The sequence below is a fragment of the Hermetia illucens genome, chromosome 1, assembly GCF_905115235.1.
Source record: "Hermetia illucens chromosome 1, iHerIll2.2.curated.20191125, whole genome shotgun sequence".
NCBI lineage: Eukaryota > Metazoa > Arthropoda > Insecta > Diptera > Stratiomyidae > Hermetia > Hermetia illucens.
This window is the reverse complement of record NC_051849.1, coordinates 171150300-171167636: the sequence shown is the minus strand read 5'-3', so window position 1 is coordinate 171167636 and position 17337 is coordinate 171150300. Positions and strand designations below refer to the sequence as shown.

Sequence of the window (17337 nt, the reverse complement as noted above, 5' to 3'; positions counted from 1 at the left end):
ACTGCCTCACCTCTGCCTTGGGAGCGTGCAGCGTGATCGAAACGATTCGCAGGTGTCATACGTTCCTCTTTATAATTTGCAATATAGGTGCGAATTATATCGAGCGTAAATTCGCCCACGCTTCAGACCAACTGCGGACGTTTCCATCACGATAGAGGTGACGCAGCGTCTGATGAGTTGTCTCTGCCCTGGTGCAAGACTGTAAGCCGTCTTGGTGCTCTAACTGTGGGCTTAATTTTCACTCCCCTAATTCTGCAGTCTATATCGAATCTATTGCATGAAGCACCAATCGATACCTTTTATTTGACACCCCACAGGGCCATATTTAGAAAACAATTGCACTCCCTCTTGTGTAGGGAGCTGCCCTTAAAATGCACAGAAAACCATAACTTTCACCATGTCTACAGGTTTAATGCTTTCTGAGGGGAGTTTGCTCTAGAGAGGCAGATAGACAAAGAGTAAACCAATTTTGGTTTCCTTTTTGTACAAAACCTTAAAAATTAGGAATATATTGAAGATGCACGACAGTGGATTAAATGAAAACGTACATAGGTAAGGCTTCCAATGATCGGTAAAAATGTCCCAGGATAACGCGAATAATTTTGCAGTTGAAATAGTATGTAAATCCAGTGAAATATGTTTGAATACACGATCTTCATGTCCTCAATGTCAACTTTGTATTCAATCTAATTCACTACATTTCTTACCTGATATCCACTAACCTGGGAATATGCAAATCAATATTCAGTTTTGTCTCTGCCGGACTCTTGGCACTTATCATTGGCTTCATCTTAGCACCGCTCTCCTTCTTGTTGAATCCGCTGCAACCTGTTCCCTCGCTATTGTCCTCGTAGCCCGTATCATCGTCATCTGTAGGAACATTTCGATAATCTCCATTCTTTTTCGTTGGATTAACAATAGCAATTCCATTCTCAATATGTGGCCGTATGTAGCCATTCTCATCTGCTCGAAATGGTCGCATATTCGGCTTGCGACTCATTTCAATTTTCTCGTAGCTATCACTTCGAGCCGGAGTATTCCAGCGTGGTGTTTTCCGCTTTTTCCGTAGTGAGCAAACACACAAAGCTCCCAGGGACGACATTACAACCATTAGTAGAGCTATGAGTACACATAGCAGAATAACTTTAGCCCCCAGGGCGGCTTCAGGTGGTTTCCGAGATACGGCCAGGGTTACACTTGCCTCCACACGTCCAGCCTTATTTTCCGCTGCACAAATATAAGTGCCTGCATCTTGCACATCAGCAGTCAAAATTGTCAAGTTGCTGGAATTCTTTTGAAGATTCACCATATACATTTTGCGTCCTTGTGTGGCTGGGAGGATGGCTTCACCCGTCAGGTTGGCTATCACTCGATTTTTGACGATCCATCGAACATTAGGTTCTGGAACACCTTCAACGTAGCAGCTCATAGTAATATTTTTGCCTTCAACCCCATGGGCTTTTGTATCTGGAGCCATGATTTGAGGAACGCAGGCAAATTCGTCCAAGTCGATTTTTTCCCATGATTTGCCTCCCAGGCGACCAGGTGTCTTGCAGACTGGCGGTACACCATAAGGGACATTCTCCCTTAGCATCCATGCCCGCAAAGGGCGAAGGTTGCATGAACAATTCCACGGGTTTCGAGCTAGTTCTAACCCATGCAGGTTTTTGAAGTTTGTTAAAATATCCGAGCGGATTTCTACTAGTTTGTTTCCATCAAGTTTCAACCATTCTAGAGATGCTTCCAATCCTGCAAAAGCTCGTAATTCGAGGTTATTGATTTTGCAGTCCGAAAGTTCTAGGCGAATGAGATGTGGAACCCTCAGGAAGGCATCATTCACTATTCGCTGAATTGGGTTCCCGTTCAGCTTAATTTCTCTCAATTCCGGTACCGAGTCAAATGCATGCGAAGGAATCATGGTTAATAAATTATAGCTGAGATCCAGCTCCACTAAATTGTTTAATTTCCTAAATGCAAATCGTTCAATCGCTCTCAGGCGACACTTGGCTAAAAATACCTTCTGTAAATTCAGTAGGTTAGCGCTTGCAAAAGCATCGTGGGGTATGTTGCTAATATCGTTCCCAGTCAAGTCTAGGACCTGGGTGCCCCCATCTAAACGTGTAGGTATATTTGATAAATTAGCATTAAGGCACAGTACTGATTCCTTCCCGCTTTTCCATTTACATTCGCAGAGACGGGGACATTCGCCCATCAGGCCAGGCGGCAGTGAACACAACGTTACAAATATTATACTAAATTCTACTATAGTCCAAGGAAGTCGCAATTGTCGTCGGTGCAGGGTAGGTGGGGCTAATTGAAACTTCGATTCCATGGCATATTAAGCTTCTTTTCAGCATCGGGTTCAGTAGCGGGCTTTTGACACCCCTTCAATGCCATCACTACCACAACTCTGGTCCAGGGTTCGGATAGGCGGGGGGCACGTGCACGCCACTGAACGCACTACGTGTACTTCAGCTTGATTGAGAACGCTGTGGTTGTATGTGAGCGGGTCGTCCTGGCGTGAAGGAGCAGCAACGGTTCCTTTGTCACTACTTCCCTTTTCTCAATTTTTCCATTCCATATCCGGCGCTCAGCTTAAACTTTGAAATCTTATTGCCGCTTGATAGAGATGAACTCCTGAAATTAAAAAGAAGGTGGAAAATAAGTTGGGGGAGGACGAGGTTACTTTAATTAAAATTTGTTATACGAAGGAACGAATTTAATTGAAATTCTCTTTCTTAAGTTCACACATACCCACACTCATGCATATACATAGAAATCAATTCAATTCCAATTTACCTTTGAGATAGACGATTTAAATCAATTTCATTTAAGACAGCCCTGAGAGTCTAATCTGCTGCCAAGGATGTAAGAAAGTGTGTAATCTATTTGGGATTGTAAGAAAAATAGGAGAGTGCTGGAATACGTCAGTGTTGAATTACTATATCCACATGGGGTTCATTACCGGCAGCAAGCTTTCAAACGTGGAACGGAGCAAACATTCCTGGGTTTGCATTGATATATTGTTTCACGTTGAATACATAGCATATTGCATACTCGTATGTCCTGTCAAGATCAGGCACATCTAACCTGCGTTCACATACCGAGAATGTGATTCCAGCTACTTCCAAGAATATCTTTCAGTCGTCATTGGTCCTTTGATTACGCCAAATTGAATTCAAATGAATACGTCATTATACAACTTTCTCTCGATTTTCCAATTAATGAAACAGGCCTCGTTGGTGGTCAGAAAAGTTGCCTTCGCATAAATCCCCGGGATGCTCAGCGAACATTCTGGTCTCGCCCCCAATCCTGCCCGCCTCGCCATTTATTTCTCCTTTTGTCAAATTGAATTGCTTTTTTTCGCTACTTCACCCACAACAAAGTTAAACAAAATTTCATCTTAATCCACTAAAGAAGTCTTCCCCAGAAACGAAAGTTCGTTTGAATTCTCTGCGGAGAGAATGGGAATATAATTTCTGCTCCTTGTTTCGCTGTTTGTTTTTTCGCCTGTGGACAAAGATAAATTCAAAACACAAATTCCTAAATTTAAATTCAAATGAAATTTATAAGGAGTGACTTATTTAAGAGGAGAATTGTACTTAAATGAAGTCGTATTGTATTTTGGAGCGAACTGAAACAGGTGCGAAGAGAGGACAGGTGTATGATGTGTTTTGGAAATTTATGGGGGTAAATTAATAAAAGCAATCACAATCTTAACGTGGAAATTTTCTTGTAGAATTTATCTGGAGTATGTTTTTGTATCCAACTTACTGCAATATTATTCTTGTCCAAAATGAGATCGATTCCAATATTTTCGAAATGAATAATTAAATCCCCTGTGCTGGGCTAACTTGCTTCGTCCTTTGGAAAAAAATGTTCTTCCTCGAAGCAAGATACTTCCTTTGACTACTGTGACACTCAACTCAGTGTTAACTTAAGCTGGCTACTTTTCCGATTATCTTATTGGCTTTCTTCTTGGCGGTTGTTATTGCAGTTGTTAAGTAAGATTGGAGAAAACCTTCTAGGAGAAGTTAAAGATGCCAACACGGACTCTTCTGTAAACTGCTACAGAAAGCAAGAAATCCATAATGGATAAGCATTTTGTAATATCGCTTACATAGTTTGTCTTATGCAGTCAATTCAAACTTTCCCAATGGAAGTGGACAGTGTGATATGTTTTCAAGATTTCGAAACAACTAGCGGTCGATTGCAAGGTTGCTAACCCGTTTAGGGGCGGCTGAACTGTGGTATTTTAGCCCATAAACCCAGACGAGAATTCAAATTTATCAAGTTTTTGGGGACTTAACGAAGCTTGTTTCCGTCCTCTGGTTCGTTTGTCCAAAACTTTTAGAACCGTATATAAAGCATGGTCAGTTAAATATACATAGCGCTTAATGAACGCCCAAGCATGTCTCGCACGCATTGAGGTAAGGCACGACGCTCGACTCTAAGCTGGGCAACAATACCGAACGAACGGCTTTGTCTGGATTCGATGTTCTAGCGTCTATTTAATACCGAATGAGACGATGCCGAACTTTCGATAAAGGCCTGATGATCTGATGTACGTCGCCCTGATTAAACCAGGGAACTTGAATGATTATACCAGAGACCAAGACCAAGTTTCAAACATCGATTCGGGTCAGCATTTCGGGACCCATGCTGCCAAATAAGCATTCCCGACGTAATCTTTATGTCAGATTCATTGATTTCTTCGGCAGATGCGTGACGAGCCCTGAATGATTTCTCATGAGCGACCATCAAGACATTCTTTTCGGGGTGGTTGAGGGTATCTCTCCGTAAACATCGGCTTGTGGCAGTGCAAGCACCTTGCGTCTAGAACGCACGTAGTTGCGAATCGCGTTGGCTGTGACATCGAGAAACAATTTGTGACAACGAAAAACGGCAGAATTTCTCTAAAGGGGATCTAAGTCAAGTCTAAGTCGTTGATCCACACGTAGGGTTGCAGGCAGGTAGACATGATGCTAGGAATTCGACGAGCGTTTTCTTGGCTCTTCATTATCGTGGACGTAACCAGTGCATTCCCCGTGCCACTATAGACAGCTAGTGGATCTACATAGCAAGTCTCTCATTGAACCCACAACTCACTCAAAATTGCTCCTGCTCCTGCTCATCTACCTCTCTTTCTACCGTTTTGGAAAACGTTATCGACCCCGTATTCGCGCGCTTCCTCGAAAGTACCGCAACACCGCTACCGAGCGTAGTCTTTCTGAACCCATTAAGTATGGTGTTCAACGCCACATCAACACTATTGGCTTCCCTATTTTTTCCAAGGTGCTTCCATTATCACCGCAGAAAATAGTTCATAGAATTTCTCAAGCGGAGTATTTATAGACCTTCCCTTCAGACAGTTGTTGGTGTTCGCCCCTTCACACGGTTCCTAAACTCAATGGCGAATACAAGACTTCTAAATATTCAGGCGATTCCATTCCAATCGATTTTGGACATTCTATCTATCTACTCCTGAAGGCATCCAACCAAAGCACAAGTGATTTCGACCGATTCTGAAAACTATTAAGAATCTGAGAAGGTTCTTGGGCATGTTAAACTTATACCGTCGTTTCTTGCCCAAGGCCGCCCACCATCTGTCGGAACTGTTCGTTTACTTATCTCGGTCCGAAGACCGAGGGGCTGTCCATATATTTGAGACCACGAAGCAACAGCTGGTAGATACTACACTTTTGGCATTCCTTAGCAAGATACACCCCTAGTTAAATCTGGCAGTTGCTTAGCTTTTCTTTCCAAACAGCCGAACCCTACCCGAGGGAACTGCAAAACTTATGATGGTGAATTGTTCTCCGAGTACCACCCAATTGAATACTTCCGGTATTCTCTTCAAGGAGCCCGTTCGCAGTGTTCATGAACCATAAGCATCACTTTTGCTTTGAAACAAAAGCCCGACAAAGCGTCCCCACGCCAACCGCAGCACTTGAGTGTAATTAACCAGTTCATTTACGACATTCGAAACCTGTCTAGAAAAGATAACGTAGTTGCTGCCGCTTTGTCAGGTGTTGCAGAGGTCAAAATCTCCGCCACCGTCGATTTTCCGCTGGACTCTAACAACCTCATGCTTGAATGTATGATGGAGATGGGTCTCGGAAAGAGCCATTCTTTCACATTCGTTTACCTTGACGTATGTATCGCCACAGGATCTATTTACGGGACTAGCAGTTGAAAATTTGTTGACCGTACCAGTACCGCAACAAAGTATTAAATCAGTAGCGTGAAAAACGCCCTGACAAAAGGATCTTCACAATTACTTTCGTGAGGCGTGCAGAAGTTGAAGTTGAAGTAAATAACGACCGTATAGCGCGTCACGAAAAAAACTTCCAGGTGGTCATTTGCGCCTCGACGGTCTTGTGAGGGAAGCTAATGACAGGCTTTTCGTCTACAATAATGAGTATCTAAAGAGACGCCCAGAAAGCTTTGCATATATTATGAATCGTATAACATAGTGAAGTTGCATATTTCGTTAATGATGTGGTAAGACAGCATAACATGCGGGAACCGATTGTTCCCCTAGAATATCTTTGCCATAAACGCTCTCAAACGTAGTCAAATTGCCGATTTACAGGAACTCCCACGCAGTTTTTTTATCGTACAGCTATTGAAGCCTCTACGGAGTTATTAGTTCCATATTCATAAATGCTGGGAATCCGGGATTTTTAAAAGAGAGGAAGAAAAAGATGATCGTTATAATTTCGAAAAAGGGTCGTCTTGAACGCGACAACTGAAGGTTTATTCGATTGCTTCCTTCTGTCGCGAAGTATTATTTGAATCATCCTGGAAGGTAGCTTAATCGACTGACAGTAAGATGGTTTCCGCTCTAATGAACCACAGTAAGGTCATAGTAAATCTGTGTTCGGATTTGAAATATCCACTTCACCTGCTCTTGATCTATTTTGAGAAGTTTTCGATAACGTCAATGGAGAATATATTTGTAAGGCTCTGCGCAGGAGAAGTCGAACATGGTGATATTTGAAATTTCTTCACCGATGCTTCTTCTTTCGTTATTGATGACTTCCTTCGCAAACCTTGAATAAATGGCTCCGTATTTGGAGTAAGCAAGCACAGCCGGACTGAAAATAGGTACAATTAACAACGAATTTGCCCCTCAAAAAGTGATCTATGATGCTGAGGTAAATGGGAAAGCACCATCGTCTCCACCCAACTACTATGCCTACGAAATCGACATCATGGGAAGGATAACCATAGATGTACAAACCGCCATCATTCATGGTGTTGAAAAGTAAAGTGCGGATTCGATCGAGGTTTCTGTGTTAGATTTCTATCTATCCTATCTATCGATTCTATCTTTTCCCTGAATTCCGAGTAGATTTCGAAAAGGGGACCATTTGCGAAGAATTTTGACGATGACAAATTTGCACAAGTATTCAGCGACGAATTGAAAGTATTTAAGTGATGTTTTAGTACCTCCAGACTTATTTTAAGTTTATATTTCGTATCAATTCTTCTTTAATTTTATAATTATTTTTGATTTGTTTCTGTGTTTTGCCATCTTTTAAAGTGAAAGATTGCCTTAGAAGATATTTTCCGTTTTATTGGCTAAAAGTGTCTAATTTAAACAAATACGTATTCCGGGTACCAACTGTCCCCTTTTTCAGTATTCTTATCTTATGAAGAAAAGTTTCCTCCATTTAGGTTTTCACACCTATTCTTGTGATTGTAAGTTCCTAATTAGGCTGCTATTCTTCTCTTAAAAGTTCCACCAAGGTGGAAAAATCGTTTACCCATGTCTGCGTTTAACCTCTTTTCCGGGGGAATTTTCTGAATCTGGAGATTCTCTAAGGAATCTAGTCTCCTTACATCGTTCACCTACTTCAAAATTTAGCGTTGTCCAATGGCATGTGGATGGTCCCTACTTTTCTATGTGTCTGGCAACCACGGACCTTATGTGGGGGTTATTCTTATTTTTAGCGGATTCGGCCTCTTTTAAGTGTTCTAACACCCTGGTGTGGACTAGCCATTTTGTTTGTCCTACGTTAATGCCGCTTTTTTCCATGCACCCTTTTTCGTCCTTGACTGATTGTAACCGGGCGCTAAGTAGGCATCATCTACTGGTCTAGTTGACATGGAATCTACGTTTATGTAGCCGCCTTTTGATATTCTGCTTTCGACCCGAGTAGGTTAGTGTTATCCATTGCCTAGGTTCTGTGTTCACCTCCTGGAAGAGTGTTGAAAGTTGTTGTCTTGTGTCCTGGCGTAGTTTCTTTTTGATTCGATTTTCGGTGAGGTTCCTGTTGTATCCACTTTTCTTGGCTGTTTCCAGGATGTAATTCTTTTCTTTATTTCTTCTCTACTCATTGAGCGGTGTTATGACCATCATGAAGTTGTATGCCGCCATCTTATGGTGGAAATCGTGGTTTGAGGTGTATGTGATGATTTATTCTGTCTGAGTCGATTTCCTGTAGATGTTGAATTCAAAATCCCTTCTTTGCCGGATTATTTTTAAGTCTAGGAACGGTATTTCTCCTCCCTTTCCGAACTCCATGATGAAATCGATGTTCCTGTGTGCCCGGTTGAATCTCTCGAGAATTGTTCCTGCTTCTTCCCTTTTGATAATTGCTAACACATCATCCAAGTATCCGATCCAGAATCTCGGGAGTGTCCCAGCTTACTCGAGTTGATCCTTCAGGTTCTCCTTAAATACCTTGCATAGCAGCGAGAGGGGGTTGCCCATTGCTGCCCCGGATGTTGTTCTATAAAGTGAAATAGGATTCACTCATGCACGCGAAAGTCAGTTTCTTATACAATTCAACCTTCTTCCTCCATTCGAATGAGTTTTCGTGTGTCGTGATCCAAAGAAAGAAGAAGAATCAAAGAAGTGTAGAGCTTCCTTCATCGGTACGCTTGGGAACAGCGCTTTTACGTCAAAGGATACTAATATTTCATTACTTTGTATCCCCCGGCCTTGTTGAGTCTGACAATGACTGCTCTGCTGTTTCCCAGTGCTCGTTTTCCTATTTTAAGGCCTAACTTTTTGACTTCTTCCAAGAGCCATCCTTTATTTATGTATTATTCGGCTAACAAATAACCTCCTAATTCAAACCATCTTTTAAAGGTTTTGTGTAAAGCAAAACTTTGTTAAAATCGGTTTACTGGCTCTCTGTCCGTTTGCTTCTTAGACCTACTATAACGGAAGTGGTTACTCCTATTGATACGAAATTTGGTGGAAAGGTGGAACCTTTGAATCCCCTCGCATGCAGTGAGTAAGATAGGGAGGTGCAAATTTTTTTTCACCGAATATAATTATGTAAGGTGTTAAAGGTTTCCATACTGTCCAAAGTGGGTAATAGTTTTGACATTGGTTGAAAAGTGGAAGAGTGTAGGGTTCCGAAAAGGGCCAGGTAATTTTCTTTTTGTTTTGTTTAATGTTTCAACTCTTCCATACCGTTGGAATTCTCGCACGAGTTGCAGAAATTGATCATTTAGAGGACCCTCGCTACTGTCATAGCGAAGCATGCGCATATTCCAGAAACCAATCATAATCCGTTTTTTATAGCCAAAGGATGTAGCCGTGAGGTCAGTCGCGTTATTGACGTTTCGGTAGCAATTTCGAAATTTGCAGGTTGCTAGCCCACAAATTTATATCCGTTTTAGTCGCCTCTTATGACAAATTTGAGTGTACTCTTAAGCCTCAACTCAGAGGCCGGTAAAGGCTATTGAGTTCATTAAGTTTCTCTATCACTGGGGCAAAAAACCACAAGCATCAAACGACAAAGTCATACCGGGAAAGCGGTTCACGCTGTCTCAAGAGGCGAGAAGCCCTTAAAATTGTAGCAAGGTGCCAAGCAGAAGCAACTTATTCGCCAAATGAAACGAAACCGGTAAAAACATCTGGTTGCTCTCTCACCGGATTATCGACTTTGGCCAAATGGGTTTAGATATGAAAAGAAAGGAAAGTAGAGTCAGGCTGAAGATAAAAACGAACAAAACCAAGGTTCCGAAGGTGCCGATGAATTTATATATCTAGGAAGTGTCGTTCCTGCCGACGGTGGCACCGAACTGGATGTTAGTCAACACATTAAAAACGGTAGATCCGCGTTTTCTGCCTTATCTAAAATCTGGAAATGAAATTATCTTAATACCATCATCAAGTTGAGACTGTTGTGTTCTAGTGTTCTTGATGTGTTTGTAAAGGGGAGTTGCAGATGGAAAATGGCCCCACTGTCACGCGAAGGTTCCAAGCCTTCATCAACACCTCTCTGCGTTGCATCATGGGAGTACGCTGGCGTGGTACTACTATAAACGAAGAACTCGGTCGCGCACAGGCCTGTCACTTAAATGCGATGTGATCGGGAGATGGAACTGCCATTGCTGGCTACGCAGTGGAATCCACTCTCCGGAGGTGATCAACGGGTGGGTCATCGTAGAGGTACTTAGCCAGAGAAGGAGTCAGAGCATCTCAAGAACTCCTGAGGTAGCAATAGTGCGTAGGTTTGGATGACGAGCTATACCCCATAAAGGGGTAAATAACAATCATATATATATTTAGTTCAGATTTTTGCTTCCGACAGGTACGGTATTTAGTTTCCAGGTTCTAGTGTAGACCCGCGCATCGAATTAAGAACACGTGAAGTTTTGTAAAATGACTCGATATGGACTGAAGTGTTCAAAGTACCGTGGGGTCCCATTTGACTTTTGACCATCACCAAACTCACGAACACTATTAAACAGAATATCAATGCTTCGAGATCTACAGCATAATGTATCAGCAACAAGGTCCAAGACCATAAAGACATACTTAGAGGGAGGCATTAGTATCAAGCCAAAGCGCCTATTGTAGTCTTCCTGTTTCTCCAGTTTCTCTGGTAAGTTTTTCGAAAGTGGTTCAGGTTCACTTCCGAAAAACTTAGCAGCGATTCAGGTTCGCTTCTGATAAAATTACCAGAGAAACTAGAGAAGCAGGAAGACTACATACCACTGGTGACAACTGGTGAAAGTATGGTTGGAAATTAAAGACAAAGAAAGAAGGATGCTCCGCTGCGTCTTTGTTAACTGCGCAAATGGCATAGAAATGAGTGGTTTTGGCGACAATCGATTGTAGAAACCTAAAGCTCTTACTTTATTCGAAGCAAGTAATCAGCTGTTGGCTTCTGATCCACTTTAGTCGCCTTTTATAATTAGCAGAGAATATACCGAGTAGTCAGTCGGCTTGCATGCAAGTTGGTTGATATATCTATCTACATTCCTAACGATAAGCGAAATTTCCCCATCAACTCCCTACGTTAACTAAATATTTTTCGGCCATTCCCCCAAGTAGAGACTTTTTCCACCTCTTTTCCAAACGGTTTTGGTATCGTTACTAGTAGAGAGAGACTGATCTGATTGTGGCAATTGTACGACATAATTCCGGGTATTAAATTCAACTCCCAGTCCCGTCTTGCAACCTCCTAAAATATTCGATGAGACTCTTCAAATTATTGAACCAGATTCCAATATATTGACGTATTCATTCAAAATCTATCAAAACGTACAAGCCTCCAATCAAAATTCATCAACAATTTGCATAGTATCATTTCGCACCTGAGGGGCATATATTTGTTATACAAAATTTCTCAATTTAATCTGATTTCAATTAAATGGGAGATTGTGTCCACTTATCTAAGTCCTTGGGAATTGACTAGTTGAGTAGTCCCCAAGAAAGGGAAATACACTTGTCTCTCGGTCGAGCTGGTATGGTCATCATGTGATGGGGAATTATACATGTGTCTACATATATTGTCCGCATTTTATTTACGGTTTGTCCCAAAATAAGTACATGAATCAAGTAGATTCGCAGCTCAATTTTGGGGGATATATCAGGGTGTGATAGATGCTCACCAGAAGTTTAAATTTGCGTATATCCGACTAGGAAGAAATAATTAATCCTTTGAAGTGCTAAGGCTTATGTCTAGGATCTATTATGGAATTACGAAGTTTATTATAGAAATTAGCACTAAAAAGGGAATACAGCAATGCATTATTAAGGATTGAAGTGTGGTAGCACAAGCAGAAAATCGACAGCTACCGGTAAATCCATGTGAAGCACTAAGTTTCAAGTTACATTTTGCTCTGACCTTGTGTATGCTTCCTTGGAGTTACCTTACTGTCACTTAACCAAAATAGCTATTCAAGTAAAAATAATAAAAAACTCGACATTCCAGATATCTGCTACGCTACAGAGAAAACAGAAGGAACGAACAAATCCGTAAACTTTTCTTCGTGTGTGGGACAAAGTAAATTAATTTAATTAGCGAAACGCCTTTCAGAAATTAACATTATATTATGAATGCTATGTTTTTATTTTAGTAATAATATCTTATAAAAAGTCTTGATTATTCGTCTAGCAGTATTTCTTGGAATTGAATTAAGTTCAACTAAACATAGAATGAATTTACAAAAGGTAAGGCATATTCCCAAGCAAGACAGTTTTTGCAAATTCTATCTTCGCAACTACAAGGAAGTATCTCCTCATCTATGTGTCTTGATTGATTTTCTTGGTTGGTGTCATTATCGAGAGTATCTTATTTACCGCAGCATATGTTGTATTCACACAACTAGGCCCATCTTTGAGACCAAACTGTATTTATTTAGACGCAGGCAAGCGGTAAAGGCAATAATTGTTTATCGGATCCTAGCCTTTATTTGGCTATCTCTCGCTCTGTCTCAAATGCGAAAACATCAATTCCTACAATTACCGATGGAATACATGCCCCCATTTGATACGAGACCGGCATAAATACCACACAACATTTGCTCCAATACAATTCTCTAGGACTCTATGGAGAGTTCTAGACATAGACGCTCGCACTTCAAACGACTTTATCGAAAGGACCAGGATGCTCAGCTCTGGTATCTAAGTTTCGAGGTCGGGTGTAGAAATTTCTGTTCTCACAGATGTTTGTTTTGTGGAATCCCCGCTTGTGTTGATAATTACCAAAGGTCTGTTCGGATTCGATTTGCATGTCCGCAATATCATCACTATGAGGATTGTTTAACGATATCCTTTCGGACCGAATAGGCTTTGTGGACGGATGGGCCGTATGGCATGTATGATATTAAAATTCGGTACGGGTTTGGAGTCCGTGCTCGAGATGGAGGTAAAGATGTTGTCAAGAACGCTCGAATAAACTTTCCAAAACCATCCAAAGGCCGGGTTGGGGTAGGAAGTGCTATATCCGGCTCGTGTAGACTGTTACGGCATATCAAAATAATTCCTCCTTGTAGTATGATTGGTATAATAAAGGGAATGAAATATGGCGATAATTAAAGAACGAGGACATGCAAGCTGATAGTGACTGACGGCAGGTAATACAACTATGTAGTATATAAATTGGGTAATTACGCGACAGCGAACGTTTAAGGTGGTGTTGATGCCTGAAAATGTTACTTGAAATCTTAATTAAGTGCTTAGTGTAAATTGTTGGGTAGCACACCACCGGGGGTAGTTACCAAGAAAATACATAACATCAAGCATGAGTGTTACCAAACGATGGAGTTTCGGAACTAAAATGTTATGGGAGACAATATTTGTAAGATCTTAGGAAAGGGGTGCTTGGTACTTTAAAGGGTAGAAATTTGTAAATATAGAATTATTGAGAGTTTAACATTTTCAAGTTTAATAATACCAAAGTAATTTTCATTGAATTCCTGTTGCATTGGTTTGCTTTCTTGATCAATATATTGTGGAACCACATGTCAAACCAAGTTGGCAACGATGCTATGACACTAGGAAATGTAGACCAATAAAAATTGGGCAACTGGGAATAGTGACAGAGGAAATGTCTTTTTAAGAAGATAATGAATTGTTCTATAGCTATACTACATTATTTAAGGATACACTCAAATACTCCTCTGCTTGTCGTAAAAGGCGAGGGAATAGAAACTTTTGGGACTATGCATAGAATGCAACCTGCATAATTTGAAATTTTATAGGGACCGAAACATCAACAACGCCCCCGATAGGAACTGACCTCACGCCGAAGACCTTTCGCTATCGAGAACCAACTATGATTGGTTTCTGGAATTCTCAACAACGGTAGGAAGGGTGCTTAGAATACCCGCTTCCTCCAACTCGATCAGGAATTCCAACAATATAAGCTGGACATTCTGTGCCTAAGTGAAGTAAGATGGTGGGACTCTGTAGAGAACTCCTCTCCTTCTACCACCCTTACGCCAATGTACTTTTGTGCTCTGGAAAGCCGAGTAGTAGCAGACAAAAATACAGTGTCGAGTTGTTTTTGATAGCTACTGCAGGACGCATTCTATTGACCTAGAAGCCGGTTTCTGACAGACTTCTGACTGGAAGCTTGTGGTCCAAATTAACGAGTATCCCAATTCTATAGTGCTATGTACGAACGGAGACTTTCGGTACCGTGGGGAAGTATCCTTTTTACGAGCTTTCTACCAGTTCAAGGAAGGCTTCCTAAGGGTGATATTGTGATCGTGATGAGTGATCTGAATTCTAAGGTAGGCTCTGACGACATTTTGATCGGATATGTGATGGGGAAGCTCGGTCTTCGTGACCGTAACGACAATGGCGAGAGGTTTGTCATTGTATGCAGCTTTCATTACCCCGTCATTGGAGGTACATTGTTTGACAACAGAGCCTGCCATATGATCAGTTGGGTTTTAATTAACCGAAGGTCCAAGTAATCAGTTCAACCATTTTGCGATCGCTAGTACATTTAGGAGCTGTCTCCTTGATGTTTGTAACAACGGATACGCTGACATCGGCCGTGAAAAGGATCACCATCTGATGTTCGTTTACGTTCGCTTGCATGTTAGGTCCGCCACTTATCGCAGGGTTGGTGAGCTGTAACTTCCCAAGTTCAATATCGACCGCTTGTATGATCGACCTGTCGCTCTACTATGAAAGAATTATTTTGCTGATCGGACGGCAAATACACTGAGTAAATCCCCTGAAAATATTCATGAGCGTTGGACCTAGACCAAAAAGTTATTTTCTTGGATGCTACGCAAGTCGTCGCCCGTATCTTGAAGGGGTGTCGTAAGTTCTGGTTGATAGCGGACTCTTGGAAGCGGATCAATGAATGGAAGAGGTTGAAGGCGCTATTGATCGCTGGGAGTGGTTGTGGGCATGACGAGCTCGAACTCCCCCGAAACCCCACCTCCGCCCCCACTCGAGAACATCGTTAACATTCCAAAGAAGGACATTCATTTTGAATTTCGCAGTTTGCCATTGCAAAAATAATTGTGAAAATAATCCTAAAATACATCGAAGAACAGCTCGGAAGATCAACAGAGAGAAGACTGGTTTACGCTCCAGATCCTCCTGCATTGACCACATCAGTACCCACCGGATCACTTTGGAACAGTGAACAAAATTTAAATCTTCGCTTCACTTGCTCTTAATCGATTTCAAGAAAGCTTTCGACAGCGTGTAGCAGTGTATCTGGTGTGTTCAATGAAGGAGTGGCATTCCGGAGAAACAAATAGCTAATATCAGAGCAAGATATGATGGCCCAAAATATCACTCCAAGCCAGCCTGATTTTATTACAAACGGAAAGTTCGGTGGGCACACATCCTTGACACTTGTGTGGAATATGTTTGACAGGCGGAAGTGGGAGTGGATAAGCCACATATTAAGCAGAGGCGACATCTACATTGCTGGGTACACCATGACGCAAAATCTCTTCTCCCAAGTTGCCTGGCGGGTTGGTGGCCCCTAGAGCATTTAGCGCGGAACAGTAAAGAAGCAATGCAAGCGTGACGGGAGAGCTGAAACGCATTTCAAGTAACCGTGAATGATGGATACTACAATCTCTTTCATGGTATTCATTCTCTTTTATGACGGGGTGAGGACCTCGTGCGGTTTCTTATATAAATCGCATTGGAATGGGGAACATTGGACCACTGTTGGAGGATATTAAATGACTCTAATAGTCCAGCATGAGAAGTCTTCCTCGCAAGACTATGTTGCCCAAGCGTACCTAATAGATACAATTTTTTATAGTGGGCACAATCCATTACTATTATTAGTGTTAAGAGGGTAAGCCCGAAGTGATAAATCAAAGACGCCAAGCACACAATGAAGCGTTACGTACAGGACCGCACAGATTGTTGGGATGAAAACGCGGTCTAGTAGAGTACTCTTTCTATATTGTGCATAGGCCTCTACCGTTTGTGCGAATTTGACAACTCTTTTGCAAGACGAGTTATTTCGTGTGGATAAAGGAATTCTCGGTGTACGAATAGTTGAGTGGCTACACAAGGCTATCATACAGATGATCGCGGTTCAAATCTCATTGTAGCATTGGAATTCGTATCGTGATTTGACGTCGTATATCAGTCAACTCAGCTGTGAATGAGCACTTGAGTCAAATCAGGATAATAATCTCGAGCGAGTGCAATGCTGACCACATTGTCTCCTACAAGGTACTGTTATCCTGTAGTGTATTGTTACAGTCTAGAACGAAGCGCTCTAACACACTTCAAGGGCTTGACCGAATTGGATTGTTACGCCAATGATTACTATTAAAGGAATTCTCGGCGAATGAATATGAACAATTGCCCATTTGGAGACATGCGACGTATTTATACATTTAGGGGAGATGAACGTGGACACCGGTGAGCAAAATTGCATAGCTACACCCAGTGCGAGATGTCATGAGATATAAAAGGCTTCGGAAATCCAGTGCCGGTGGTTTTCAGGAGCAGATAAGCGAGCTTCTGAAAATTGATATCCAGCAACGATAGTGCTCTAGTAGTGAAAAATTTGGCTATTATAGAATCTAGTGCTACAAGTTGACATGGAATTTATAGTAAGTCCCTAATAAATCACCACTGATTATAGTGCGGAGGGAACATGGATTTTCCCCAGATGAGGGTAGGGCAGTGAATGCTTTTCTCTTGCTTGGCAAGCGGATTAATTAACTATGTGACTTCATTAAAAAGTGACGGAATATCCTCTAAAACAATGGCATGTTAATACGAGACATTATTTTACATCAAAGCATTGCTAGCGCAAAACAGTCAAGTTACGAGTGAAGCCTTTACTTCATATAGAGGCAGCTTTAAGACTTTTTCAGATTTTCGGTTGAATAGTTTTTGAGAATAGATCCGCAACAGAATTGATCACTTGCCAGTCCCCGTACTCTTCCTTCAGAAATGTCAAAAATGAGGACAGTTTTGAAAATTACGTACCCCACATAACGAAACAGTCTAGTCATAAATACTTTTGGCAAATTTGACGCGTTTGGCAGAATTTTTTTTCAAAAAAAAATCTTGTTCATTGACGAAAATATTTTTACGATTGAACAAAAACGCAACGAACAGAATGGCCGTGTATA

At 41.5% G+C, this 17337-nt stretch overlaps 1 protein-coding gene across 4 annotated transcripts in view; it reads right to left on the bottom strand.

Annotated features, from left to right (window-relative positions):
- The window catches only part of LOC119646566, a 277721-nt gene that overhangs the window by 11798 nt on the left and 248586 nt on the right, over positions 1-17337 (bottom strand). For 2 of the 4 annotated variants that reach the window (XM_038047045.1, XM_038047048.1), the window contains one exon: positions 708-2637. In XM_038047045.1, coding sequence (XP_037902973.1) covers positions 708-2332 — 1625 coding nt within the window. In that variant the 5' untranslated portion in view covers positions 2333-2637. Of the gene's footprint in view, positions 1-707; positions 2638-2799; positions 2940-17337 lie in introns of those variants that run through there. The other 2 variants (XM_038047046.1, XM_038047049.1) reach the window with 2 other exon arrangements.